General features: G+C 38.5%; 1 protein-coding gene across 6 annotated transcripts in view; it reads right to left on the bottom strand.

Annotated features, from left to right (window-relative positions):
* Inpp4b (inositol polyphosphate-4-phosphatase type II B) overlaps nt 1-26,660 on the bottom strand; it is a 748,592-nt gene that overhangs the window by 160,816 nt on the left and 561,116 nt on the right. For all 6 annotated transcript variants that reach the window (XM_040734799.1, XM_040734801.1, XM_040734796.1 and 3 more), the window contains 2 exons: nt 6,269-6,399; nt 5,788-5,892 (listed from right to left, as the gene is read on the bottom strand). In XM_040734799.1, coding sequence (XP_040590733.1) covers nt 5,788-5,892; nt 6,269-6,399 — 236 coding nt within the window. The remainder of the gene's footprint in view (nt 1-5,787; nt 5,893-6,268; nt 6,400-26,660) is intronic.

Raw genomic sequence — 26,660 nt, 5'->3', positions numbered from 1 at the left:
TGGAGCTGACACTCTCAGTCACATTGAAAAATCTAATTGCTGTTGAACCTGATTCTAAGTTCACTCTCATGATACTAATATTTTTGTTTTATTATATTTTTGGATAGACATTATTTAAGGTACTTTCAATAGCAACCACTTGAAATAGCTAACAGAGAAAATCAACGAGTATGTGTATCTACACACTGTGATTGCAAGTTTTATTTTATTTTATACAAACCCAGAGCTGGTCCCTCTACTATGGAATCAATCAGCAACTAAAAGGCTATTGAGAGGCTGCCATTTTTCTGGTTGGCTTTAGTAGTATATCTCGGATTTTCCTTTCCATGATATGGGTTTGAATGAAACCCCCCCCCATGTGCTCATATATTTGAAGATTTGATTCCAAGTTGGTGGAAGGGTTAGGAAGGCTTGGATGGTATAACCGTGTTGGAGTTGTATAACTGGGTCATGAGCTTTAAGGTTCAAAAGTCCACACCAAGCCCAGACTTGCTTTCTCTATCTGCCTTTATGTTACGTATAAAAATAGAGGCTTTCAGCTATGACTCCAGCTCCACTCCTTCGTGCCTGCCTCCATGCTTCCTGCTATGACGATCATGGACCAACCTCTTGAAACTAAACAAGCCCTCAATTAAAATCTTCCTTCTATAAGTTGTCATGATCATGGTATTTCTTCACATTAATAGAACACTAAGAGACATTGAAAAGATAACCAATGGTTGGCTCATTAGAGTACAGTTAGAGTTAAACTCATGGACAAGGCTGCCTCAGGAAACTAAAGGTTGTAACCACAAGTTAAGCTTAATTGACTCAAGTTGGGTCGAGTGTTCTCTCTAGTGTCTGCCTTTCTGTCTCTTCCTCCTTCATTACCTCCCTTCTTCTGTAACAAGTACTGTGGCATCATGGTCTTTAAAAAGTTCCACCTAGCCGGGCGGCGGTGGCACACGCCTTTAATCCCAGTACTCGAGAGGCAGAGGCAGGCAGATCTCTGTGAGTTCGAGGCTAGGCTGGACCGACAGCCTCCAAAATAATACAGAGAAACCTAAAGGCCTAGAGGAAAATAGCAAAATTATGGGCATACATCTAAGATTGACAGAGCTCTGATATCCAAAATTAGTAATGCATGAATAATGCAGTTACATAAAAGAAGTCAGTCATATAATATATTTTAAATAGACCTGCCCAAAAAAGTTGCTACTCAATTCCAGGATTAAGTGCCCCAAACTAACACCAACGTTTTACAACTTTAAGGAAAAGCAATTGCTTAATTAGAATCAATTGCATTTTATGCCCTAAATATAGTATGTTATTATATCTAACATGTAAAAGAAGATTATTTATATATAACAGATTATTATAAAATTATAAGAATATGTATTTTATAATGCTTAAAATTCTGAATGAGGTAACCCAGTCACAAAAAGAGAAACATGCATGTACTCTCTCATATATGGATTTTAGACATAGATCTGGGGAATGCCAGCCTACAACCCATGGCCAGAGAGTCTGGGAAACACAACCATCATTCAGTGGCTGATGGAAGCAGAGGCAGACTCCCACGGCTAAGCACTGAGCTGAACTCAAGAAATCCACTGACAGAGAGGGAGGACTGATGAGCAAAGGGATTAAGACTGGGCTGATTTAACACCCAGAAACAGCTGTCAAGGGTTAGCTCTTGAATCCCAGACTGATGCCTGGGAATCCAGCATGGGACTGATCAAGACCCCCTGAATGGGGGTGTCAGTGAGGAGGCCTAGGTAATCTATTGAGCCTTGGGCAGTAGATCAGTATTTATCCCGTGTATACAAATGGGATTTGGACTCCCATCCAACAATGAGAGATGCACTCTCACCCTGGACTCTTGGGGGAGGTTCTAGGCCCTGCCCTGGATGAAATGGCAGACTATGGACACCCTCATGGAGGGCCTCACCCTCCCTGGGGAAATGAGGGTACATTGAGCGGGGGCTTGGTGGAAATGCACGGGAGGAGGGGAGGGAAATGGAGAGGGACCTGGAATTGACATGTGAAGCAACCTTGTTTCTAATTCAAATTTAAATTTAAAAATAATATATATATATATATATATACTGATGGGCTATAAAAATAAAATACACTGAAGTATTCTGTAGTATGCACGTAAAAATTTCATTCTGGAGATTTTATTTCTGTTACTATTTTCATTTCATCGGTGTCTACCATCTCTATTGTGGATATTTGTTGAATTTAAGTCATTAATGAAGATGAAAAATTGGCAGTCTGAAGGAGCCTGATGTTAACTGCAGGCTGCCTCATCTATCAGTAGGAGACATCACAACATTAGAGCTGTTCAGTCACCGGTTTCAAGAACTACACATTAGTCTTACATTTACAGAATTGCCCACTATCAAAGCACTTCTTAAATAGAGTTTCTCAAACCTATGACAAATCATTAGGACATGCCTGACATGACCAGTGTTCTTAGAGAATAAATCTGACCAGGAACTTAGCAAGTGAGAGGGAGGACAAGAGGAGAGAAAGAGAATCTTATAGAGAGGAAATGCAGGTAACATGGATAGCTGCACAGTGAGCAAGCTGTATATTCATATCAATAAAAAATGCAAGAAAGATCAGCAACCAACTAATAATGGAGGAAGGCCTCCCCTCAGGCTCAGAGGGTACATGGCCTGGATGACACTTGGATTTCTGGTTGTCTAAATACCCTTGATTGCGCCTATATCATTATGGTACTTATTTGAAGCCAATATTTATACCAAACCGAATTAAGTGGACAAGCTTTTGTTTGATTTTCCAAATTCCTGTTTTTAGTCACCAGATGTTTTCATTTTAGTCCAGAGAATCATATGATAGAAATAGTGTGTTCATTACAGTTCACCATAACTTTTATTCCTGATGTTTTAGAACATACCATAGTATACAGATTTTTTCATAAGAGAAACTGAGTAAAAAAGAACTGTTTATAAAATTATATATGTAATCATTACTAGATATTATAATGCCTAACTGAATCTGAACCCAAATCTGTATCCATTTAGCTCCATATGGTGTATGTGGGTGAAGACACTATCATTAGTGCATGGGTGGAGTAAAAATTCCTCTTTCCTTCCAACTTCATTGTGCCTGTGCTGTTAAGTCCTTGAGGGTAAAAGGAGTTCAGAATTTTTCTCTAGATAACCTCCTCCCTAACCTGGTCACTTCCTATTTTTAACACATATATTTCTTTTCCTAGAGTCTTAGTTTCTCTAGTTTTAATGGTTTTGATGACATACGTGTGATGGGGTATGACCTTCTGTATGCTGTGAATATATGTTTCTCTTATTAGTTTATGAATAAAGCTGTTTCGGCCAATGATCAGGCAGGAAATATAGGTGGGGCTGCCGGACTGGGAGAACGCTTGGAAAAGGAAGGCAGAGACAGAAGAGTGGCTAGAGAGACGCCATGTAGCCACCAAAGGAGTAACATGCTGGAGCATTACAGGTAAGCCACATCCTTGAGACAATACATAGATTAATATAAATGGGTTAATAATTAAGAGAGCTAACCAATAAGAAGCCTGAGCCATTGGCCAAACAGTTTATAATTAATATAAGCATCTGTGTGCTTATTTGGGAGTAAATGGCTGCGGGACTGGGTGGAATAGAAACTTCGCCTTCTTACATGGATATATTTCTGCTTTATTGTAGGGAAAAGGGACCAGTCAAAGAAACACACCCTGAGCAGGGCCAAAGAAACACACTTTGGCCCTGCAACTAGAACCAAAGAAATGTACCCTGACCTTGAAACCAGTGCCAAAGGAACACCCTTTGGCCCTGAAATCAGAGCCAAATCTAACCCTAATCCTGTGCAGAAAACTAACAAATCCTTGGGAAGGAGTTCTAGCCAATCTGAGCTCAGCACTGGAATCGGGCCAATCCCTACCATGGAAAAACTTCCCCTACCCCCAAGAATCCCTATATAAACCCTGTGTATGTTCAGCTTGGCAGGTCCAGCTGCTTCCTTCCAATAAACCCTTTCGATGAGCAGTGGCAGAGCAGAGGCAACCCTGGGCAGAGCAGAGCGAGCAGGGCTGTAACACTTTTGCCAGGGAACCCTTCCCTTGGCAGAGGTCAGTTGTTACAGTAGGCTCTCCACTCTCCCCGGAGCAGAACTGAACTGTAGCAATTTTCTGCAGGAGCAAAACTGCTACCCTGGGCAAACATCCCCAGCTGGAAGACCCTCTCCTGCTAGAGCAGAGCCGATACACTGGAAAGCCTTTCCCTGAGGCTGGGCTGTAAACTGCTAAGCTTACTACAACCTGTGGTGGTCCTTGGCTCCTGAGCTCCAGGATACCTTTACATCTGAGCTCTGTAACACTCAGTATTCTGTGACTCCTGAGTGCCAGAATACCTGTCCAACTGGATCTGTCCAAAATGCCAACATTTATGACATCAAAGAACAATAATAATAAACATAATAACATAATAAATATAACAAACGACATAATAAATTCATATATTGCTTGAGATATGTTGCATATTCCAACTCACTTAACTGTAAACAATATTGACTTAAAGAACAATAATGATTTAAAGAACTAAATGAACTTAGGACATATGTATAATTTAGTACAGCTCTATTTCTCACTCAAATCTGCTGCTGCAAACTTAGACTTTTTACTGCATCATAAACATCTTTTCACATTAACTATTATGAAAAATACATGGTGATAGTTATTACATGTAATATCTTACACTTAGTGCTTGGTGGCTTTAAAATTATTTCATATATTTAATGTTCAAATACTGACAGGTAGCAATTAAGAAAGAATTCTTGAATGGCTTTATCCTTCCATCATATCCTCAGCACATAAGAAAGTTAAGGGTATAGGCACACGACTGTAATTCCAGAGCCAGGAGGTGTAGGTGTAAGGATCAGAAACTTCATCTATGCACTAAATTAGAGGCCAGACAGTCTGTATGCAAACTTGTCTCAAATAAAAATAAAAACAAAGCATAAAATAAAACTGATAGATGGATAAAATAAAGGGATTTAGGAAGAACATTTAAAATATTTTGTTTTCAAATGACATGGGGAACTAGGAGATATCTCATTGTTTAAAAGCTCTTGTCACCAATACTGAGGACCTGAGTTTGATCCCTGGTAGAAGAGACATGATTCCCGCAAGCTGTTCTCTGGCCACCACATAGGTGTTTTGGTAGTGTATGCACTCATATACACACACACTGTGCACACTGCACTCACACACAAACACATTAAGTGGATTTTATAGGACAATAATAAATGTATTGCATTCATCTCTGTTGTGCTCTCAGAACTCACACCTATCTCCTGAACAAGAGGGCAAACAAAATATTCTACACTTTCCATTGACAGCATGGGCTCACTTGTTCCTACAAGAAAGAGTGTTGCTCTTAATAGTCCCCAGAGCAGATAAGTAGGGTACTGCTTCCTTCAGGAATTTAGGCCTCTACCAAAGATAACAGAAAGTTTGCTTCTTATTTTTCTTTTTACCAATTAAAGCAGTCACAAAACCCTCAGCAATTATGAATGGTATTTAGGGAACTGAGACTCTTGAGTTTTCATCACTAACTCACGTCAGGTGCCACATTTATAACTATTCCACGAAAAGCAGAAATCGTGCTGCGTTTCATCGCTGAGGGCCAGCCTTGGCTTTGGTTGTCTCATCTTCCTGCTAACAGCACTCTTAATTATGCACGCTGCCATCACCAAGCTTTGCAAACAAACACACTCTGGGACACAACTTGACACTACTGGAGGAATATTGAGTACCTTTGAGGTGAGGGCTGTGTACTTGCATCCGTTGCAAGTGTAGATTTATTGGAACAAATTCTAAAGTTTTCTCTCCTTTGCTGCTGCTGGACTTGAAAGAGGACCCTAGAAGGATGAATATTGGAATTGATTAGCCAATGACTAAATAATAACAAACAAATATGAAATATGTGTGTATTCAAAGATACATTTGGCAAAAGTGAGTATTACAAGAACTTCAGAAAGGAAAATGTTCATTTCTTCACTTTCTTTACAAATATTAATTTTGAAGTTCCTTCAGTTATTGCTACATTATTATAGTAATACCATGACACAGAGTAACATAGTTCACTCTTCTTTGCTTTAGATGCCAAGATAAGAGAGGTACAACGAGTTTGGTCTTTGGTTCCCTTATCTCTACAGCAGTAATTCTAGTCGCTGGTCCCATGGGGCATTCAGTAAAGGCAATTCAGTTTGGGTAAATGACGCCGCTGTTTAATACCTGTTTCCTTGCTGAGTTCTGTCAAAATTTCTTGGTACATAGTCACCATTTGATCACAGTGAGTAAGGACATTTTTCCGTAGGTTGTCCCAGTGTGGAGACAGGTCACCAAGTTCTTTTAACTCCTGGTTTCTGTTAAGAATATAAAACAATAGTGCATATTTTTTGTCTTTTATCTCAACAGTCAAAAATAATTATAGCTTTCAAACAAATAACAATTTGTTTCAATATCCTTCTAAAGAAACTATGAGTTTACCAGCTTGAAATAAGAATTAAAAAATTACAAGAAGTTTAGACTGTACAGCTATCAAGAAAGCTAACTTTTTGATGAAATCTCACAGATAGTATGGTTGGGTACAGATACCTTGCATTCATTTATCTCAAGGACAATTCTCAGCTTAATCCAAAGGAATACCTAATCCTGCCATTTAGGTTTAAATTATTAACTTTTTTATCCGAATCCTAGCCTTTAGCCAAGTTAATTTAAATAACCAGATTGCCTTTTAAAAGTGATAGTGATGAATGGCTGGGTACACTGTGTAGCTGGATGGCTCCTCGTTCCCATGACCTTTTGCTGGCCACATTTTCATGATGCTAATTTAGCCAGCAATAATGAACTGTCTTTGCAAATTTGAGCATGAGACATGCTAAATACCAAGCTAATAAATTCAGAAGATGTAGAATCTTTACTATGTCAGAATATTAAATGCAAGAATAATTGATGGTTTTTTCAAATGTGCTTTGTTTTCTGGTCTTTGTTGCCTTTGCTTTGTTTCAATGGGATTGTGTTGAAGTCCACTCCGTCTTTCATTTGACGTCTTTACAGGCTTTGCCAACATCAATCTCAGCCTCAGTTTTCCCAAAGATTATCTTCAGTGGCATGATATTCACTTGAGAAGTAACTAATCAGTAGGAAATGAGAGTAAAAGCTTATGCTAAAACAGGAGGTAGAGATAGATAGGAACGTTTAAAAACGGAGGAGCTGTGTTTTCTGACCTCAAATCATAGGCTATTCAAATTGAGTACAAAAGAATGACAAGACAAGCAAGTGACTCCAGAAAGCTCAGAAAGTCGAGCCTAAAAGAACCAATGCTAGTAGGTTGGGTCTAAACAGACAGCTGAGTGGTACATCAACCTAACTGGCAAGTTTCTGTTTTTTGCTATAAACATGTAGTTCTAGATTGAATGTTAGTTTTTAGTATTTCTGTGGCATACTAATAGAGGTGTGTTTGTGACTCATGAAGCCGCTCACTCATCATCAGAAACACAAACTGAAGGTTTGGATGATCAAGGAAAGGTGGGCACATGACAGTATCGTTGAAGTTCATGTGGGATGAGCTCAAGTGGTTATGCATGGCAATGAGATGTTTCCCAAACTGTGGTCCAAGACATTTATCATTCTATGGGGTGAGAAGTGACTTAAGATAAACTGTTAGGATTCCTTAACAGAAGACGGGGTTAAATTTATTACATTCCTCCAATATGTTGCAATCTATACAGAGACATACGTAGATAGGCCTGATAGTTCTAACAGCTGGCACTGAGAGACACACATACAGAAACATCAACATATGATTACTTCAAATGGAGAAAAGTACAAATAATAGGATGAAACCAGAGCAGTTAAACAGCAAATGTGGCACTTAGTTGCTGTAAGGTTAAAAAAATATAATTGAAATAAAGTGATAACAACAACACATTAAAGTAGATTAAAAAGAATTTAATAGGTAACAGAAATGAATGGACCTTGTAATCGGGAGGTCAGGGATTTATTTTCAGCAATGTTCTGATATTGCAATTTATTGTTAAGTGAGCAAGACTTACAAGTTCAAACACCATTTTTTGCCATATTGTATACCTATTGGTTAAGAGTCAGCATATAGCACATTAATTTTAGTACGCTTCTACTTGTGTAATATGTTCCCCGGTAAGTTGCCACTAGATAAGCAATTTTCCTATGTGAGAAAAGCAAAGCCGTCTCTTGCCTATAAGAAAAGATGGGTGCCTGCCCTGCTGAGGGTACCTCCTTGACACATATCATTTGGAATGTACTAAAGTCTGACCTTCCTCACAGGGAATCTGATATAGCTATCCATATGAGAAGATAAGGTGACAGTTTTGAAAGTATTTGGGGCTCATTATTGAGCAATAGGCCAAGGTCAAACATGAATATATACTTGAACTCAGCAAATCCAGAAAAGCAAATAAAGTGGGCCAAGCACTAGCAATTACTTGTACAACACACAAACACATGATTTCTATAGATCCCATTAGCATATAAAGCAATATCTTTCATATATTACAAGAAGTTTAAGAAGAACTGTTCACCCAGGAAGAGGATGCATTGCCTTGACCAGATTGGCATCTGACCATGCCTGTGAAGGATTATTTTGATGGATAATTGATGTGGGAGAGTCCAGACTACTCTAAGCATAACCATCTCTAAGCAAGTGGGCCCAGGCTCTGCAAGAAAGCAGAGAATGGTCCAGGAGTGAACCAGTAAGCAGCATTCCCCCATGGTTTCTGCTGCAGTTCCTGGCTGAGTTCCTGCCCCAACATCCCTCATTGCTGAATTGTGAGTCATAAGTGTAAGCCAAATAAAACCTTTGTTGCCAGCCAGGCGGTGGTGGCACACGCCTTTAATCCCAGCACTCGGGAGGCAGAGGCAGGCGGATCTCTGTGAGTTCGAGGCTGGGCTGGACCGATAGCCTCCAAAACAATACAGAGAAACCCTGTCTCCTAAAACCAAAAAAAAAAAAAAAACCCAAAAAAAAAAAACAAAAAACAAAAAAAAACCTTTGTTGCCCAAATTGATTTGGATCCCAGTGATTTTATCACAGCAAAAGACAGCAAACTGGAAAACATTCTACTGGAAGAAGATACAGTTTTAAGGTTATGTATATCATAAAGATAGTTCTAAAGATAGTTCAAAGCACAGTTATCCATATATACAGATAAAAAGAGAATGTTTTGATTCTGTATGCATGCATTTAATGTTACAATATTATCTGTTATTCATATGGCAGGAGATGTACATAGAGATGGGGAAACCGCCAATGGTGGCTATAATGCCCATCTTTCCACTGTAGTATTAGAACATCTTTCAATCTCAAAACGACACAGAATACTAATCAAGCTATGTACTATCGGAATAAATCCATTATTCCACCAGAGAAAACTAACTTTAAGCACACAGAATATCACAGCAATAAGGGAGGCCAGAGAATAATCCAAATTCTTGTTTGACCAATGGAGAGACTTAGTTATCACTGGCAATAGTCATAGAGCTGCAGAGTACAGATTCATATCCATATGGACCTCACATCGTACATTCATCTAATGTATAAAGAAATAAACAACAGGTTAAAAAGTAAACCTCAAACAAAGTGTACTTAATGAACATGCGGAAGCAATGGGATTTATAACCTGGGTTATTCACCTTCAGAACTACGAACATATGTATGTCAAGTAGAACGGAGGAAAGCCCATGAAGCTTTGAGGCTACACAAAGCCTATGGGCAAGACAGGAAATCTGGGGAGGGAGAGCCGGCTTGCCCAGGGAAGAGCACACCAGCTGGTTGCCCAGTGCCAAATGACGAGCTCTAAATCACACATACAGGCAATGTTCTACAGACTGAGCAGGGTTTATCTAGGGGCATGTATATACATAGATATACATGCATAGAATAGCAATTAGTGGGGAAAAGAGGCCATGAATTTGAAGGAGAGAGTTGTGAATGGTAGATAGGATAGAAAAGGAGCATGTTTAATTAAATTATAATCTCAAAAATTAAAAAGAATAAACATGAACATGAAATAAATCACACTGTGGGAAATTTTTTCTTCTAATATTTTAGCAGTGCAAAGTCAAGGAAATTATATAAAGTGTAACCAAATGAATGCACTGTCCAATTCTATAGGACCCTGTGGTCAACTCTCTAAGTCCCCTCATGGATATAACAACAACACAAAGCTACTGTTACCAAAAAGTAATGAAACATTTTAATAAGTTTTTGAAGAAAATGACAAAAGACATGAATTGTGTAAATATATCTTGATTCACAGGAATAAAACTTATATAATCCTTTCCCATCTATGTATAACTTATATTGTAGTATTAAGTTTTCTCCTTTCAAAATCTTGATCTTCTACAGGTATTCCAAGTTATACACACAATCTAAAAATTCCAGGTCAGGATCCATATAACAGTAGAGGGGGCAGAAAGACTCTACAATCCCAGGGGGGCTTCTGGAAGACTGCCATGAAATGGCATTCCTGTACACGGTAGGGCACTCTGATGTTGCTTACATAAGACCTGCTCCATATCGGGCCAGTCAGCCTTCTAGCAAGGATGGAGAGTAGTTCCTGAGCCCCATGCTCTGGCTGAGAAGCTATTTACAACTGGCTGCTTCTAGAAGGGTATGACTTCTTATAGATTGCTTATGCTTCAATATGGGGTCCCCCACCTGTGAGCATTTGGGCAGCACTAGTTGGAAACAGTAGATGATACAATTTAAAATAAATAAAAAGGGAAAATGTAGATGACATGAAATTTAAAGGAGTTTGTGGTGTCCAGAAGGAGTTGGAAGCAGGGGTGCTGGATAAGATCTAAATATAGTGTATTCATGTATAAAATTATCAAAAAGTTAATAAAAATAAAGCATTAAAATATGTCTTTCAGTCATGACTCTATGTTTCCAATAGCACGATGATTCTTCTCAGGCAAACCACTACCCTGCCAAGAACTATCTCATGTTCTCATTATAATTCCCTTACTAGCAATCTTCATCTTATGCAATCTTCTAGCCTGTCTCCAAGTCCACCTCATCCTTTAGCAAACAAAAAGAACAGGCTGGATATTAAACTATTAGTAAACGCAGGTCCCTCACATGCACAAATATCTACAAAGGACAGGAGATAGCTCAGCCTTGCTACACAGGTAACTCATGCTCTGTCGTTATGGGCATCCCATGTGCAAAGTGGGACATCCTTCATACTCAATGAAAAACTGAGACAGATCACAGCAATAACTTTAGAAGTACCTAGTATCTGCACGTCTGGTTTTGTATCACTTTGTCTAAATAATTCAAAAACACTTGCTTTTCCTTTCAGGAGACATGCAGGTTCTTTCAAGTTATTCGGTCCCCAGAACAGTCCACAACACAGACTAACAGCATCCATACCCCAAGTGAAAACACAAGCTACTGAGTAACAGAGAGACAAGATTTACAAACAAAACAAAGCCACGAAGAATTAAGGCAAATAACCGAACATAGAATCTGGCTCACAGAAGCTGCATGAAAAGCAACCAATCCTGCTGTCTATGTTTCATTTGCGATGCACAAAACTTGCGTGAGTGCTCAGTTGGTAAATGGTGTTGAAACACCATCTCCTGTGCCTTTGGGCTATTGTGAATAGGGCAATGGAGGAAGCCAATAAGCCAATAAGGTCAAGTGTATGGACATCACCTTTACCTACCCACCCCCTCACCTTGGAGATGTATCATTTATACTTGATTTCACTGTATAATTATATTGCAGGAGTCATGGTATGCCTGCTGCAAAAAAAAAAATGAAACAAGATTTAACCAAAATTTTAAGACCGGTGGGAGGGAATAGCTTGTAGAAGAGGGGAATTTGAACATGGTTCACATGTACTGTAATCCTGTGAGTGACAGTCATTTAGAAGTTGTCAGTCCCTTATCATAAATCATCCAACTACACATATATCTGATGTGCTTATAATAGGAAATACATGTGAATAACATGAGCATGTATATGTATATATGCATGTATGTATGTATGCATGCATGCAAAATAGTAGGTAATTCTGTAGAGGAATATATTTTGCTTATTTTCTCCAAGAAACCCTGGTACCTAAGCAGTAGTTCTATAACATACACTATATTTCTCTCTGTATGATACATAAGAGGCCAGGGTGGGGGGAGCATTTTGGTAATGGAAACGGGGGAATCAAGAGAGAAACATCTAGAACATATGTATTTCAGTCCCTTCCATGGGCTTTTACTCCTCATGACTAATTACACACACATTCCCTTGAATCTTCAAAGTGAAAATCACTATAGAGATGTTCAAATTAGCTATGGTCTTTGACATGCACAGGAAATTTCTTTAATTCTCAAACAAAGGCAACACATGTGAAGATTTTTATATTAAAAGGGTGTATCCACAATTATAATTTTAAAATGGGTTCATAAATTTTAAAAGAATCCCTCAAGTTATTAAAGGTAATATTGCAACAAGTATCCAAGACTAACAGTCAATTCAGTTACAAGAATGTAGTCAGTCCAAATAGCATGATGAAAATTTATATACCAAAGACTATGACTACTCGAGTAACAGAGACAGTAAAACGGCATTTTAAATTGATGTTATTGAAATAAATAGCAATATTTTCCCACAATGAGCTCTATAAAACTATTTTTGGAATAAAAATATCTACACAATTTAAATGGGACACTTTAGTAGTTAGAATATCATAAAACCACATGTGGGTGTTTACGGGCAGGAAGTTTAACAGCCAAGCTGTTTTCATTCATTAAGCAAAATTAGACCTTAGATCAAACTCAAAATAAGTCACAAAAATAATCTGTGAGAAAAAAGAATAAACACTAAATGGCCAGTGAAGAGTAGAGCAGGTAAATGGTTGGCGGGTGGCTTCAATGTCCTGAAAGTGGTTGGGTGACATCATAAAACCAGTAAAGTTTAACTAGCTGTCATGGTTCACAGAGCGTTCCACCCACAAATGAAAATGTGCTTTAACTGATACAGGGATAGCAATGCCAACCAGAGATTACAGGTGTCTTTTCTTGACACGCATTTTGTAAATGGCTGTGTAGTTAATACTGTAATTGATGAGCCACTATTTCACAGAAAATGATGGAACCGTCTGAGTGGTCATTCACGCTGATTTTCACTTGACATTAAAATAAGTGGTTTCTCTACATGTAATAAGGTTTCAATTTATATGCAAAGACTGGGAACTAGAACACAGTTATTTAAGGATTTAGTTGTAATCACAGAATCTGTTCATATGTGATAAACGGTAGGATTCTATAATTTAATTTTAGGCAACTGCATTAGAATAAATGAGGAGCAATCAGCACGCCTTGTTCCAGGCTAAGAGTCTATTTGTTACTCTTGATAAAGGTGAATTCGTGTTTGCATCTAAGCCATGTCTTATTCTTGTTAAGGTCGGAAGTTACAAAACACAAACAGCAATTACTTCTTAATATCTTACGCTTCATACTGCAGTGGGCACTGCATTGTGTGATGGCTTCTCTCAATCCCTCTGTCCCAATCCAATTTGTATTTAAGAGTCAGGAAAAGAACAAACTAAACACAGACACTGATAGAGCTAGGGAGGGTGTGAGCACTTGATATTGATAGAGCTAGGGAGGGTGTGAGGCTTTGTTTGCCTTCTCAGCCTGGCTCTTCTCACTTCCTGAACACACAAGCATTTCCGGATATCATTTGTTCCGTGATGGCACGGGGACTGCAGGCGTGACCCGGGGAAGTTTGGAAGATGTGTGTAACGCAGGAGGTTTGCTGACGTTTACATTGTGTTTGCTGGGCTGCTGAGTGCCTTGAGGCCTTCCAGGTAGTCCTCCATTGCTGCTTTGTTGATATTCAGAGTGAACTTGGCATAAAATACATTTAGTCGTTTGATTCCTACCACAAGCCCCGGGTTTCACTGCTTTGTGGTTACACTAAACAAACGGAGGGTTTAACAGCCCCAGGCATGTTTTAATGCTCAGCAGCCACACAGCTAACATTCTATACGACACAGTAGCAGGATTTCCAGGGCCAGAACTTCTCTAGACAGGGGGGGGGGGGTCACGAATGAGTGGTGAAGAGACAACCTCAGTGCCCACTAAGGATAAAGGCGGAGTCGGGATGTATAAACAGGGCTCATGAGTATAAATTCTACCCACTTTATCTTATCCTAGTGAGAACCATTTTTTTTTTCTGAAAAAGTATTCCAGAACAGAAGTGGAAGATTAAATTTTTCTACGTGGGGGACTCATTTCAACACAGTCCAACAACAAAAGAAGCTGCTTCAAATATTCCCCAGAGTGCATTTGATACATAGCCTTGGCTGTGTCAACTCCTGAAAAGTCCAATAGTACAGAAAAAATACGTTTCTGTTACATATTTATCAAACTTGTCTACTCCTGGCAGTGCTCTGAGCACCTGATACATCCACTCTTTCATTACCTACAACCTGTTGATGACAGCACAGTCATCATCCATGTCACTCTCCTTTTACAAATGAGGAAACTGAGACCCAGAGGAGTCAAGTAAGCCATCCGTGGCCACCCGCCATGGTGCAAAGTCAGGCTAGTATTGCTCCCAGACAGATCCCATAAGGGCTGGCTAGGGCTGTGCAACAAAATATCTTACTCTAACTGTTGATGGGAATGTAGTTGTAGAGACTTCTGAAGGCTGAGAACCCAAGACCAACATTTGGGTTCCCTGTCCTGTACCTTAGAGAACGTTATCTCTGTTGAACCATATCATTGCCTTTACTCTGTGTGTACATATTTTTGCTTTCTTTTTTACATCCAGATTTCTCCTCTGTATTGGCTAGGTTAGATGAGGGCTACTAATAAGGTAAGGGGCTCATGGTCTCTTAACTACATCAAAAGGTCCTTTCTCTGGTAGAGTGAGGTTGCAGGCCTGCGGCAATGGTCAGCTCAAACAGAGCCTGTGCTTTTAACTATTGGTCTATTCTGCAATGACTTGGATTTTAAATTAAGCGCCAAAGCCCGTGTGGTAAGTGTGGTCATCAGCTGTGGAATAGACATTGGGAGACAATAGGAATGTTTAGGAAATGAGGCTTAGCAGGATAAAGATGACTGGGGTCATGTTTTTGAAGGGAATTCTGGGACTCTGGATCTTTCCTTGGTCCCTTCATTTTCTAGCCACCATAAAGGAAATAGGTGGCTTCTGCCATGGCTTTTCCTCCTCTTCTCACGTCTTGAGTCCACCAAACTGGAAAAAGCATAACAGGAGTAGCACAAGAATAAAAGAATGATATATATATATATGCATACAACAACAATAAATGAAAAAGGAGGCCATGATTTTGAAAGAAGGCAGAGGTGTGTATCTAGGAGGGTTTGGAAGAAGAAAGGGAAAGAGAGGAATGCTGTAATTATAAATTTAAAAATAAAAAATGTGGGGACACCAGACCTTGAGCAGAAACCCACTTCCCCTTCGGCCTGGGAGCAGGCATCTGTGTAATGTTTACTGGAAACAATTCAGTGCTTTAAAGCTTCATAGGGCTCAGATAAGGGCTTGCTCACTGAAATACCATGACTGTCACACCCCCTATGGCTAGATGCCTCTTCCTGTCCCTGCCCCCTGTGGTGTCTCCCCGATTCTGGGGCTGGAGATTAAACCACCAGCCAGGAGGGTGAGAAGTGGAAAGAATGGTATGTAAATGGATGGCAAAAGTCCTTAAAAAGGGAAGCTCTTTTTTCTTGGGGAGACTTCTCCTGAGACTTCTCCTGAGAGCTCTCCTAAGTGGACTGGGGTCTCCTCCTAAGCTGACTTGGGAAGCATAAAGTTTTCTTAAAGCAACCGACCGGTCTCTGTGTCATCTATCCCGACCACCTCGCTACATTCTTGGATGCAGGCCGCACAGCAGGTGCGACAAAAAAATACAGTTTCAGATTCAATCGCTAATTATCTTGGATTCGTTCTACCAAACAAAACTCTAATATCTGTGCTGCCTAATTTGACAGCTACTAGCCTCAAGTGGATATGGCAAAACTTAAATATAACTCGAGGAGTAACATGAAATTTTAATCTTATTTATTTGTAATAAATTTAAAGAAGGTTAAATGACCACAAGTTGCAGTACTGGATAGAGCAGTATAGCGTTTGAGTAAACAGTCAGGGAATCAGGGAGGCAGCAGAGGGTTAAGCAGACTCTTCAAACCATCAACTGCCTTTCAGGTGCTCTTTTAAACGGCCAGCCACTGTATTCTCACAAATGAGTTAGAAGACAGTTTGTAGCTGTCACACTGGCCTCTACAAACAATTTTAATTTTTTTCAGGATAAAGATAGTATTATTAGCTTACTTGATATGTAATAGAGATAGAACTAACGTCCAGGAGTATAAACAGAAAGTTTCAAGTGCCTTTCCATCTTTCCATTTATATTGCAGAGCACACAGGACCGTAATAAACCTGAAGTATGGTTGCTGTTCCAAAATCAATTTTTAGCTCCACCCTCTCTAAGCACAGTGAACAGGTATGGGTTCAGTCCATTTTTTAAATCACTGGGAGTTTATGACACAGAATATTTATGCTGCCAGTGATGTGTGGTATGGTATTAATCCTAAAGGTAAACAAAAAACATATCATATGCTCATTTTTGTACCACAAAACTACCAACTCTCCACTTTGATAAGGAAGAACATTAATAACTTTGATGTATATGTCATGTGGCTGCGGTGCCCATTGTTTATTATAGCAAGGCAAAGTATCTCAACATACTAATGGCATATGTGTTTATGCGCCAGCTACATGTCATTCATTGATCATCTTGCACGTGTATGCAGAATACTTAGGGTGGGTTTTTTTGCACTTGGAAGAATTTGAAAATTTACTAATGCATACAGCTATTTACAATCACTGTGCGAATGCAGAAGTCAGAACACAACTTGCAGGAATTGGCTCTATCTTTCTACAGGAGACCCAGGGATCAAACTCAGATCATCAGGTGTAGCAGTCAGTGCCTATTACTGATGAATCATCTCACCAGCTCAATGCACATAATTTAATTTTTATGACACTCTCTCATAATAATTTTAAATAAAGATTTTAGTATGATAGGTCAGTAGCTGCAGCTCAGTGGTAGAGTGCTTGACTAGCATGGTGAAGTCATGGGTGTAATCCACAGTACCTCAAAATGCAAATCAAATAAGAAAAAAGATAAAACAATCACAACAGGACAGAATTCTGGCACAACAGAACAAAGCATCCTTTCAGATGAGTTTCATCCCATTCTTTCCTGGGAGGGTATTTTAATATCCAAACAGTAAAATAAAACCCACATTTCATTGCCAGCTTGATGACACAAAATAATTCACAGGACCTCTTATTATAGGATTCTAAGAATTCACAACAATGAACTTAATGGCAAATAGCATTTGCCCTCTGTGCCAAGAGTTCGTAGGTCAAAGTCAATCACATGATGAATAATACCACAACACTGTGCAACAACATAACATAAACAAAAGTGAGCAGAAGACATGGAATTTATCAGGAATCAGGATGTGGTGCTGATAATTCTTTCCTCTGGATCCTAGGGTTGGAGTATTCTCGATGAGGGCAAGCAAGAAAAAAAAGATAAATACATAACAGAGGTGCTTGGAAATCTATACATCATCTAGGAAACTCATCAGTTTGGGGCTGGTTTGATAAATATGTTATCTAAGGAGAGCGGCTAGCTCACGATTGCTTTTTACTCTAAGCCATGTTTCTTTGAAGTCAATAAAGATTTTCATTTTTTCATTCTTGCTTTTTCCATGTATAATATAGCTCAAAAGACATTTTGAAAGGCTTATGCTTCAGCTTTGTGGAAGAAAACAAGACATGACAAGGATGGAGACTTAAGTAAATATAAGATCAAGATTTGCTTACAAAGATCATGCTTATGTCACTATAGATTCCATGGAAAATAGACATTTTTAACATCTTAATAAATGCATTTGATAAGGGAAAGTATGTATTTCATCTTAAAAATTAAAATAATTAGATAAGCAAAGTCATTTTGCAAAAAAATCCTGCTGTTTCTGTATTCATAATTGATGTTATTTTGTAATGAGTTTTACCTGAATAAATCTGACTTTCATTTAAATTTTAATGTGTAGTTTAGTTTTAAAAGATTTTCTACAGTGCTATCATTAGGAAATAAACATTTTAAATGATGAATTTTAAAATGACAAAGTAATTAAAAATAAAGGGAAAAATAAGAAGACTATCTTCTCTCAGAACAGTTTACTAACTTAGAAAGTCAGCACATGTATATGAAAATATTTAGGTGAATATGTAGACTATGCATCTCTAATATATTTCTTTTGTATTTAAATTAGAAACAATCTTATTTTATATATCAATCCTAGTTCCTTCTCCCTCCCATTCTCCCATCCCCCTAACACTGACCCTTATCCCATCCCTCTTCTGCTCCACAGAAAGGGTGAGGCCTTCCATGGGGGATCATCAAAGTCTGTCACATCATTTGGGGCAGGGCCTAGGTTGAGAGAGTGACCCTTTCTGGCAAATGGGCTCCCGATGCCCCTTCATACACTAGGAATAAATGCTGTACCATTACTAGGGGCCCCATAGACTGCACAGGCTTCCTAACTGACAACCACGTGCAGGGGACCTGATTCCATCCTATGCTGATTTCCAAGCTGTCCGCCTGGGGACCATGAGCCCCTGCTTTGTTCAGGTCAGTTGTTTATGTGGGTTTCCCCAGCATGGTCTTGAACCCTTTGCTCATCAATCCTCCCTCTTTATGAATGGATTCCAGGAATTCGGCTCAGTGCTTAGTTGTGGGTCTGCTTCTGTTTCCATCAGCTACTGAATGAAGGCTATATGATGGCATATAAGGTAGCCATCAATTTCATTATAGGGAAAATGCATTTAAGAGAGCCTCTCCCCTATTGCTTAGATTCTTAGGTGGGGTCATCCTACTTTACCAGTGGATATTTCCCCAGTGCCAGATTTCTCTTTAAACCTCTAATGGCTCCCTCTATTAAGCTATCTATTTTCTTACTCTCCTCCGTTCTTCCTCCAACTCAATTTTCCTGGTACTTCATGTTTTCCTCCCACCTCCTCTTCTCCCTTTCTGTTTCTCCTAACTATCTCACCATCCCCCATGCTTCCAATTTGCTCAGGAGGTCATGTACCTTTCCCCTTCTCTAGGGGACCATGTATGTCTCTCTTAGGTTACTCATTGCTTCCTAGCTTCTCTGGAGGTGTGGATTCCAGGCAGGTAATCCTTTGCTCTATGTGTAATATCCACATATGAGTGAATACATAGCATGTTTGTCTTTTTGTGTGGGTTACCTCACTCAGGATCGTTTCTTCTAGTTCCATCCATTTGGCTGTCACCATTTTTTTTATGCTGAGTAATACTCCATTGTGTAATATACCACATCTTCCTTATCCACTCTTCAGTTGAGGGGCACCTACATTGCTTCCAGGTTCTGGCTATTACAAATAATGGTGCTATGAACATAATTGTACAAGTGTCCGTGTTGTATGAATGTGCATCGTTTGGGTATATGCCTAAGAGTGGAATTGCTGTATCTTTTTTATTTGTTTGTTTTTTGAGACAGGTTTGGAGGCTGCTCTGTAGACCAGGCTAGCCTCGAACTCACAGAGATCAGCCTACCTCTGCCCACCGAGTGCTGGGATTAAAGGCATGCGCCACCAACACCCGGCTGGAATTGCTGTATCTCGAGGTAGACTGATTCCCAATTTCCTGAGGAGAAGCCATACTGATTTCTAAAGTGGCTATAGACATTTGCACTTCTAAAAGCAGTGGAGGAGTGTTTCCCTTTCTCTACATCCTCTCCAGGATAAACTGTCATTGATGCTTTTTATTTTAGCCATTCTGGGAAATGTAAGATAATATCTCAGAGTAATTTTGATTTACGTTTCCCTGATGGCTATGGATGTTGAGCAATTTCTTAAGAGTATTTCAGCCATTTTGAATTCCTCTATTGAAAATTCTATACTTAGTTCTGTACCCCAATTTTTAATTGGATTGTTTGGTGATTTGGTGGCTAGCTTCATGACTTGTTATCTGTTCTTGGCTTAATTTGTTAATTGATATCTGTCTAGAAAATTGTCCATTTCCTTTAAATTTTCCAATTTTGTGGAGTACAAGTTTTCAAAGTAGATTCTCTGGTTTTCCTCAGTGTCCATTGTTATGATTTTGTTATTTTGTATGTTCTCACTATGCCTTTTGGTATGCCTTTTGGTAAGTTTGGATAAAGGTTTGTCTATCTTGTTGATTGCTGTAATAACCAACTCTTTGTTACATTGACTCTTTATTGTTCTCTTTGTTTCAACTTTATTGATTTCAGCCCTGAATTTTTTTTTCCTGGTGTCTACTCCTCCAGGAGCTTCTAGAGCTTTCATTTGTACTGTTAATTCTCTAGTGTGATTATTCTCCAGTTTCTTCATATGGGCATTTAGTGCTATGAACTTTTCCTCTTAGCACTGCTTTCAAAGTGTCCCATAAGTTTGGGTATGTTATGTCTTCATTCTCATTGAATTCAAGAAAGTCTTTAATTTCTTTTCTTATTTCTTCCTTGACCCAGTAATGGTGCAATGGCACATTGTTCAATTTCTATGAATTTAATGTCTCAATTTGTGTTGTTGTTGAATTATAACTTTAAAGCATGGTGGTCCCATATGATATAGGTGGTTTTATTTTGTATCTGTTGAGGTTTGCTATGTGGCGAGTATGTCAGCTATAGAGAAGATTCCATGTGGTGCTGAGAAGAAGGCATATTCTTTTGTGTTTGGATGGAATGTTCTATAGATTTCCATTAAACCCAATTGGGTCATAACTTCTGTTTGTTCCTCTATTTCTTTGTTAAGTCTCTGTCTGGTGGTCCTCTCTAGTTGTGAGAGTGAGGTGTTGAAATCTCTCACTGTAAGTATGTGAGGTTTTATGTGTGATTTGAGTTTTAGTAATGTTTCTTTTATTAATGTGGATGCCTTTGAACTGGGGGCATAGATGTTCAGAATTGAGACTGCTTCCTGATGGATTTTTCCTGTGAAAAATATGAAATGATCTTCTTCAGCACTTTTGACTGATTTTAGTTTGAGGTCTAATTTGTTAGATATTAGGATTGATACACTAGCTTGTTTCTTTGGTCCATTTGATTAGAAAATCTTTTCCCAACCCTTAAATTTAAGGTAACATCTGTCTTTGAAGTTGAGGTGAGTTTTCTGTATGTAAAAGGATGGATTCTGTCTTTTATCCATTCTGTTAGATTGTATCATTTTATAGGCGAGTTAAGACCATTAATATTGAGGGAAATTAAGGACCATTGAGTGTTAAATCTTTTTTGTTTTAGATTTGTTGGTGGTGGTATTATATGTGAATTTCTCCCCTTTTTCTTTCCACTGTTGGTAAAGTGGGATTATCTCTTGCCTATGTTTTTTCTGACTATAGTTAACTTCCTTGTTTTGGAGCTTTCCTTCCAGAACTGTCTGTAGGGCTGGATTTCTGGATATGTATTGTTTAAATCTTGTGTTTGCCATGGAATGTCTTATTTTCTCTGTTTATAGTGATTAAAAGCTTTGCTTGGTATAATAGTCCAGGCTGGCATCCATGGTCCCTTAGTGTTGGTAGAATATCTATCCAGGACCCTCTCTCTGTCTTTAGGTATTTCCATGCAGGAGTCAGGTTTAATTATGATAGGTTTGCCTCTATATGTTACTTGGCCTTTTTCCTTTGTTGCTCTTTGTAATGAGAAACCTTTTTCTTTGAGAGAATGCATTCCCGCCAGCCTGGTTCTAGAGCCGCATCAGTCCCAAATAAACACACAGGAGGCTGTATTTTATGAAGCTGTTGGCCTTGCTTGTTTCTTACTGGCTAGCTCTGACTTAAGTAATTACCCCATAATTGTTAATCTAAGTATTTCTCTTACCGGAGAATAGTTCCGGGCTTCCTACCCCATGGCGGTTACATGTCAACTTCCTGTGTTTCTCCTTCCCAGAATCCTCCTGGACTCCTAGTCCCACCTATCTAGATTCCTATTGGCTCAACAGTACTTTATTGACAAATGTACAGGATTTCCCCCATCAGCTCTTAATATTCTTTCTTTATTCTGTATGTTTGTTGTTTTGATTATTATGTGGTAAGGGGACTTTTTGTGGTCTACTCTATTTGCTGTTCTTTAAATTTCTTGTACTTTTATTGACATGTCTTTCTTTAGGTTGGGAAAGCTTTCTTCTATTATTTTCTCGAATATGTTTTCTGCACTTTGAGGTAAGATTTCTCACCTTCTTCTATACCTATTATTCTTAGGTTTGGTTTTTCATGTTGTTGGACTTAAGAAAAACCTGAGTTTTGGGTCAACAGGTTCCGTAGACAACACACCCCAATATTATAGGCTATTGTCAATGCTCTTGCTTACTCTCCAGAATTTGATAGTAAGACCATATTTCTCAAGACACCACATGCTTGCATCATGTGTTGAAGCACATGGAAAAAATCAAGCTGCTATTAACCTAGAGGATTCATTTGTACTGGCTAGCTTTGGTACTGATAAAAATTCTATGTATGCTATTGGGAGACAAAAATCATCAACAATCTTTCTGTGATTCCTGTGAGTAGCAATAATTACCGGAAAGATAGTACCACTGGTATAATAGTGGTACAAATATTATGGGAATAACTAATCACTTTCTTAGTGGATTTAAGTTATTCTCCAAAAGCCAGAATTTTTTTCTGTTCTGCTAACTGAGACAAATGTATAACCTTTAGGTCCTAGGCCATAGGGGAGAATCCAGTACTATTATTTTGCTAAATTGATATAGCACTACAAATATTTATAGCATCAAGTTAAAGAATTTCTGTAATAAATAGTTTATGTAAAATTATAAGGATTTAGTGAACATCAAATACTACTGTAATGAATGATTGATCTGTCTTAATAGTGCTTAGAAATTTTGTTGAAGCAAATTTTAGCAAATAAAAAGAAAAGCTGAAGTGCTAACAAGTAAACCACATGATTTTCATTAATATGATTTATCAGCATGATTAATATGATTTATCCTCATGCACATGTTCAAACTTGGGAAACCCAAGCAAAGTCTATCTATTCTTTCCCTGAAAATACTGGAATTTTGCAAATAAAGTTGGTGTTTTCAACTCTGATGCAGTTTTCTACACTAAAATACTTAGTTCATTTTGTCAGTGTTCATTCACATGTATTCTCTGCACTATGAAACAAAATGTCCACATCTACTTTATATAAAATCTGAAGAGTGACTTTGAGCTCATGTTTATGAAACACTCTTATCCTTATTCCAACTTCATAACACTGTACACTGGAAATTATCTCTGCTCTCTGTTCATTAAATTAATGATTAAATTGTATATAGGACAGGAAAGGATCACAGGGGAAATATACAAAAATTGATGCAATTGAATTATTTTCTTCTAGAGAGTTACATTCACTATAGAGTTCATTTACAATAAAATATGCTTCTAAAATGTCATTTTATAATATAAGAATTTGTATATCTTGACAAAGATAAGAAGATATAGCCATGGGAGTCCCATCTAAACACATGCATACCACCACACTTGTTTCAATGCAATATTGATAGTCTCCATTGAACTTATACCTATTCTGTAGACTGAGCCTAGCAAACTCTGAAATAGTGTGAAATACAAAGAAAATACTCAACATAAAGAAAATATGTGGTGACATTCAAACAGATTATAAAATTTTATGCTAGTGGTTTGAGAAAAAATGACTTATGTAACTTATCCTGTACTTGACCATGCTAGAAGAACAATAAATACAAGGAAAACCAAATGTAAACATACAACACACACACACACACACTACATACTACATACTACATGCACACACACACTACATACTACATGCACACATATGCACACACATATGTTGTTTGTAACATGTCGTTCTTTCTTTCTAATCAAATTACTCCACAATATACTTGCTTATTCCCCTTCATTCTCTCGATACACTAGATCAAAGAAGTAATTCTCTTGTGAGTAGTACCAAATCCCCTATGTTTAACTATTATCAAAGCATTTAAACGTCTCAAAAGGACACTATAACTATGAATATTCTATGAGGAGAAATTTGCCTTCTTATTCCAACCTAGCAAACAATTCTTGTAGTTCTCAAAGGGCTAAATATCAAAACTATCTTCAGAAAACTCTTATTGCAATTTGGAGTTTTGAAATATTTTCAATAAGATTGTATGAACTTACAATGAGATTCATGGATTTGAAGGAAAAATTAAGGCTGTGGGCAAACAAAATGTACAGTTAAACTGCTACAGAAACAGGACAATGGGTTCAATCATAGAAAGAGAGGGGAGATACAAATGTCATGGGTTTGCAAGGAACTTTAAAACAAGGATAATCAGAAGCTGGACTTGATCAGGGGTAAACTTAGTAAGATATACTATTGGGTTTGGAACAGGTACTTTGGTTTACTGAGAGAGGGACTGTTGAGAATGATTTTGAAAAAAATAAAATATGAGTTAAGTTTTAGCCATAGGAGGCAACTGCACCAAGTAAAAGTGTTAAGTTAGCAATTATATAGGAGGATCTGAGGCTCAGAGGGCAGGTGTGCGATACTAGGTTTAGAAAACTTCAGCATCAGAGAGCGGATAAAGCAAGAGTGGTCAGCTGCCTAGACCTAAGCAGGAAAAGAGCCTGTAACTAACCCTGTAACACTCAGAGGAAGAACCTGCGAAGTAGACGCAGAAGACCCAACTGGTTAAATTACCAGGAGAGTGTGTCCATAGGGAGAATGTGAGACTGTAAAAGGATTCTGCTGAGAGAGGGTAGACACACAAAGGATAAAGACAGCTTGTTCTGAGTCACTGCAAGATTTACCAATAGATTTTACATCATAAAACTCTTTAGACTTTGAAAGATTGGCACAGGAAAGCAGGGGGAGAGGAGAGGAGAGAAGGAGGAGAGGTACCATAATAGACGGAACCACTGTAAGTTGGAGGAGAGATGTGGCACTAGTGAGATCTTCACAGATCTACAAGAATGATACCAGCTGGGATTAAGGCTACCTTAAATGCCCTCCCCTGATAATGAGATTGACGACTACCTTATATGCCATCTTAGAATTCTGATGGAAACAGACACAGACACCCACAGCTAAAAACTGAATTGAACTCCTGGAACCCATTTGCAAAGAGGAATGATGAGCAAAGGAATCAGGCTGGCAAAACTTACAGAGGCAGCTGCCCTAAACAAGGGGTGAACACATGGACCCCAGAATGATGCCTGAGAAATCAGCATGGGACTGATCCAGAAAAACTCCCACCTGAACCTGGGTGTCAGAGAAGAGGCCTCGGCAATCTATGGGACGTTGAAGAGTAGATTAGTATTTATTCCTGGCATACAAGTAGACTCTGGGAGCCCATTCCACATGGAGGGATGCTCCCTCAGCCTGGACTCATCAGGGAGGACATAGGCCCTGCTCGGGATAATATGACAGACTCTGAAAATCCCTCATGGAAGCCCTTACCCTTCCTTGAGAGCGGACTGGGGATGGAGTGGGGGTGAGCGGTTGGGAGGATTGGGGAGCCAGGGGAGGAGGAGAGGGAGAAGGAACTGGGAGTAACATGTGTAAAAAATTTAAAAAAAGAAGGGACTAAGAGGAGAGGAGGGAAGAGAAACTGTAGCTAGGGTATAAAATAAATAAACAAACAACAAAAAAAGAAAGCATGAGTAACAGAAATTAACAGCAACTGAGATGGAGAGCATTGATAATAACAGTGATATAGTGCCAATGATACTATTATCTCAATTAAAAAAACTGATCATACCTATCTACATCTTGGATACAAAATAGAATTTACTCTCAGATATTCATGAAATATTTGGAAAAGGGTATAAGTAATTAGCAAGGACAATAAATATGAAATCACAAGCAATTAAAAATATATAAGCTAAGTGAAAATAAACACTGGCATCTTCACAAGGTAACAGAAAAGGATAAAATTAAAGTTGATGGCTTCAGGAAATAGTAAAATGTCATCAGAAATGTCACAGGTGTCAGAATATGCATGTGATCCCAGAAAGAGTCACCCCCAGTCATAGTTTTAACCATGTTTTTTCTTATAAACAAAAAGAATGGGAAAAAAGCTACCTGTGATCTACACAAGATGAAAGTTTAAACAATGAAGATAAAGTTCAAATAATTGAATGAAATGAGTAGGAGAGATACACCCATAGGAATTCTTTATAATGAACACCAAAAATGAAACACATTAACAAAAGTATATGAAGAAACTATAGACCTATGCCAGCATAAATAAAAGATGCCACAGAGGTGGGAAGTCCCACATTCCCCTATAGCTCCATCAGTTGCTAAGGACCCAAGGGCCTGGCTAGGTCCTGAACTGGGATTAGCGTAGCTCTCAGACATCATCAGAGAAGCTTCTTTGTGTAGTGCTTAACACAGAAGTTACAACTGGTCAAAGTACAGGGATGAAGCTCATCTACCAATGGTCCATCTATATCGCAATGCCCTTCCCAAGGCTCAGGAACCAGCTTCCCCAGAAGGTAGTGCATAAAGAATGTAAGAGCCAGAGTTTGGA

This window comes from Mesocricetus auratus, unplaced genomic scaffold, assembly GCF_017639785.1.
Source record: "Mesocricetus auratus isolate SY011 unplaced genomic scaffold, BCM_Maur_2.0 Super-Scaffold_100041, whole genome shotgun sequence".
NCBI lineage: Eukaryota > Metazoa > Chordata > Mammalia > Rodentia > Cricetidae > Mesocricetus > Mesocricetus auratus.
Note: the sequence above shows the minus strand (reverse complement) of the source record. Positions and strands in the feature narration are given on the sequence as shown.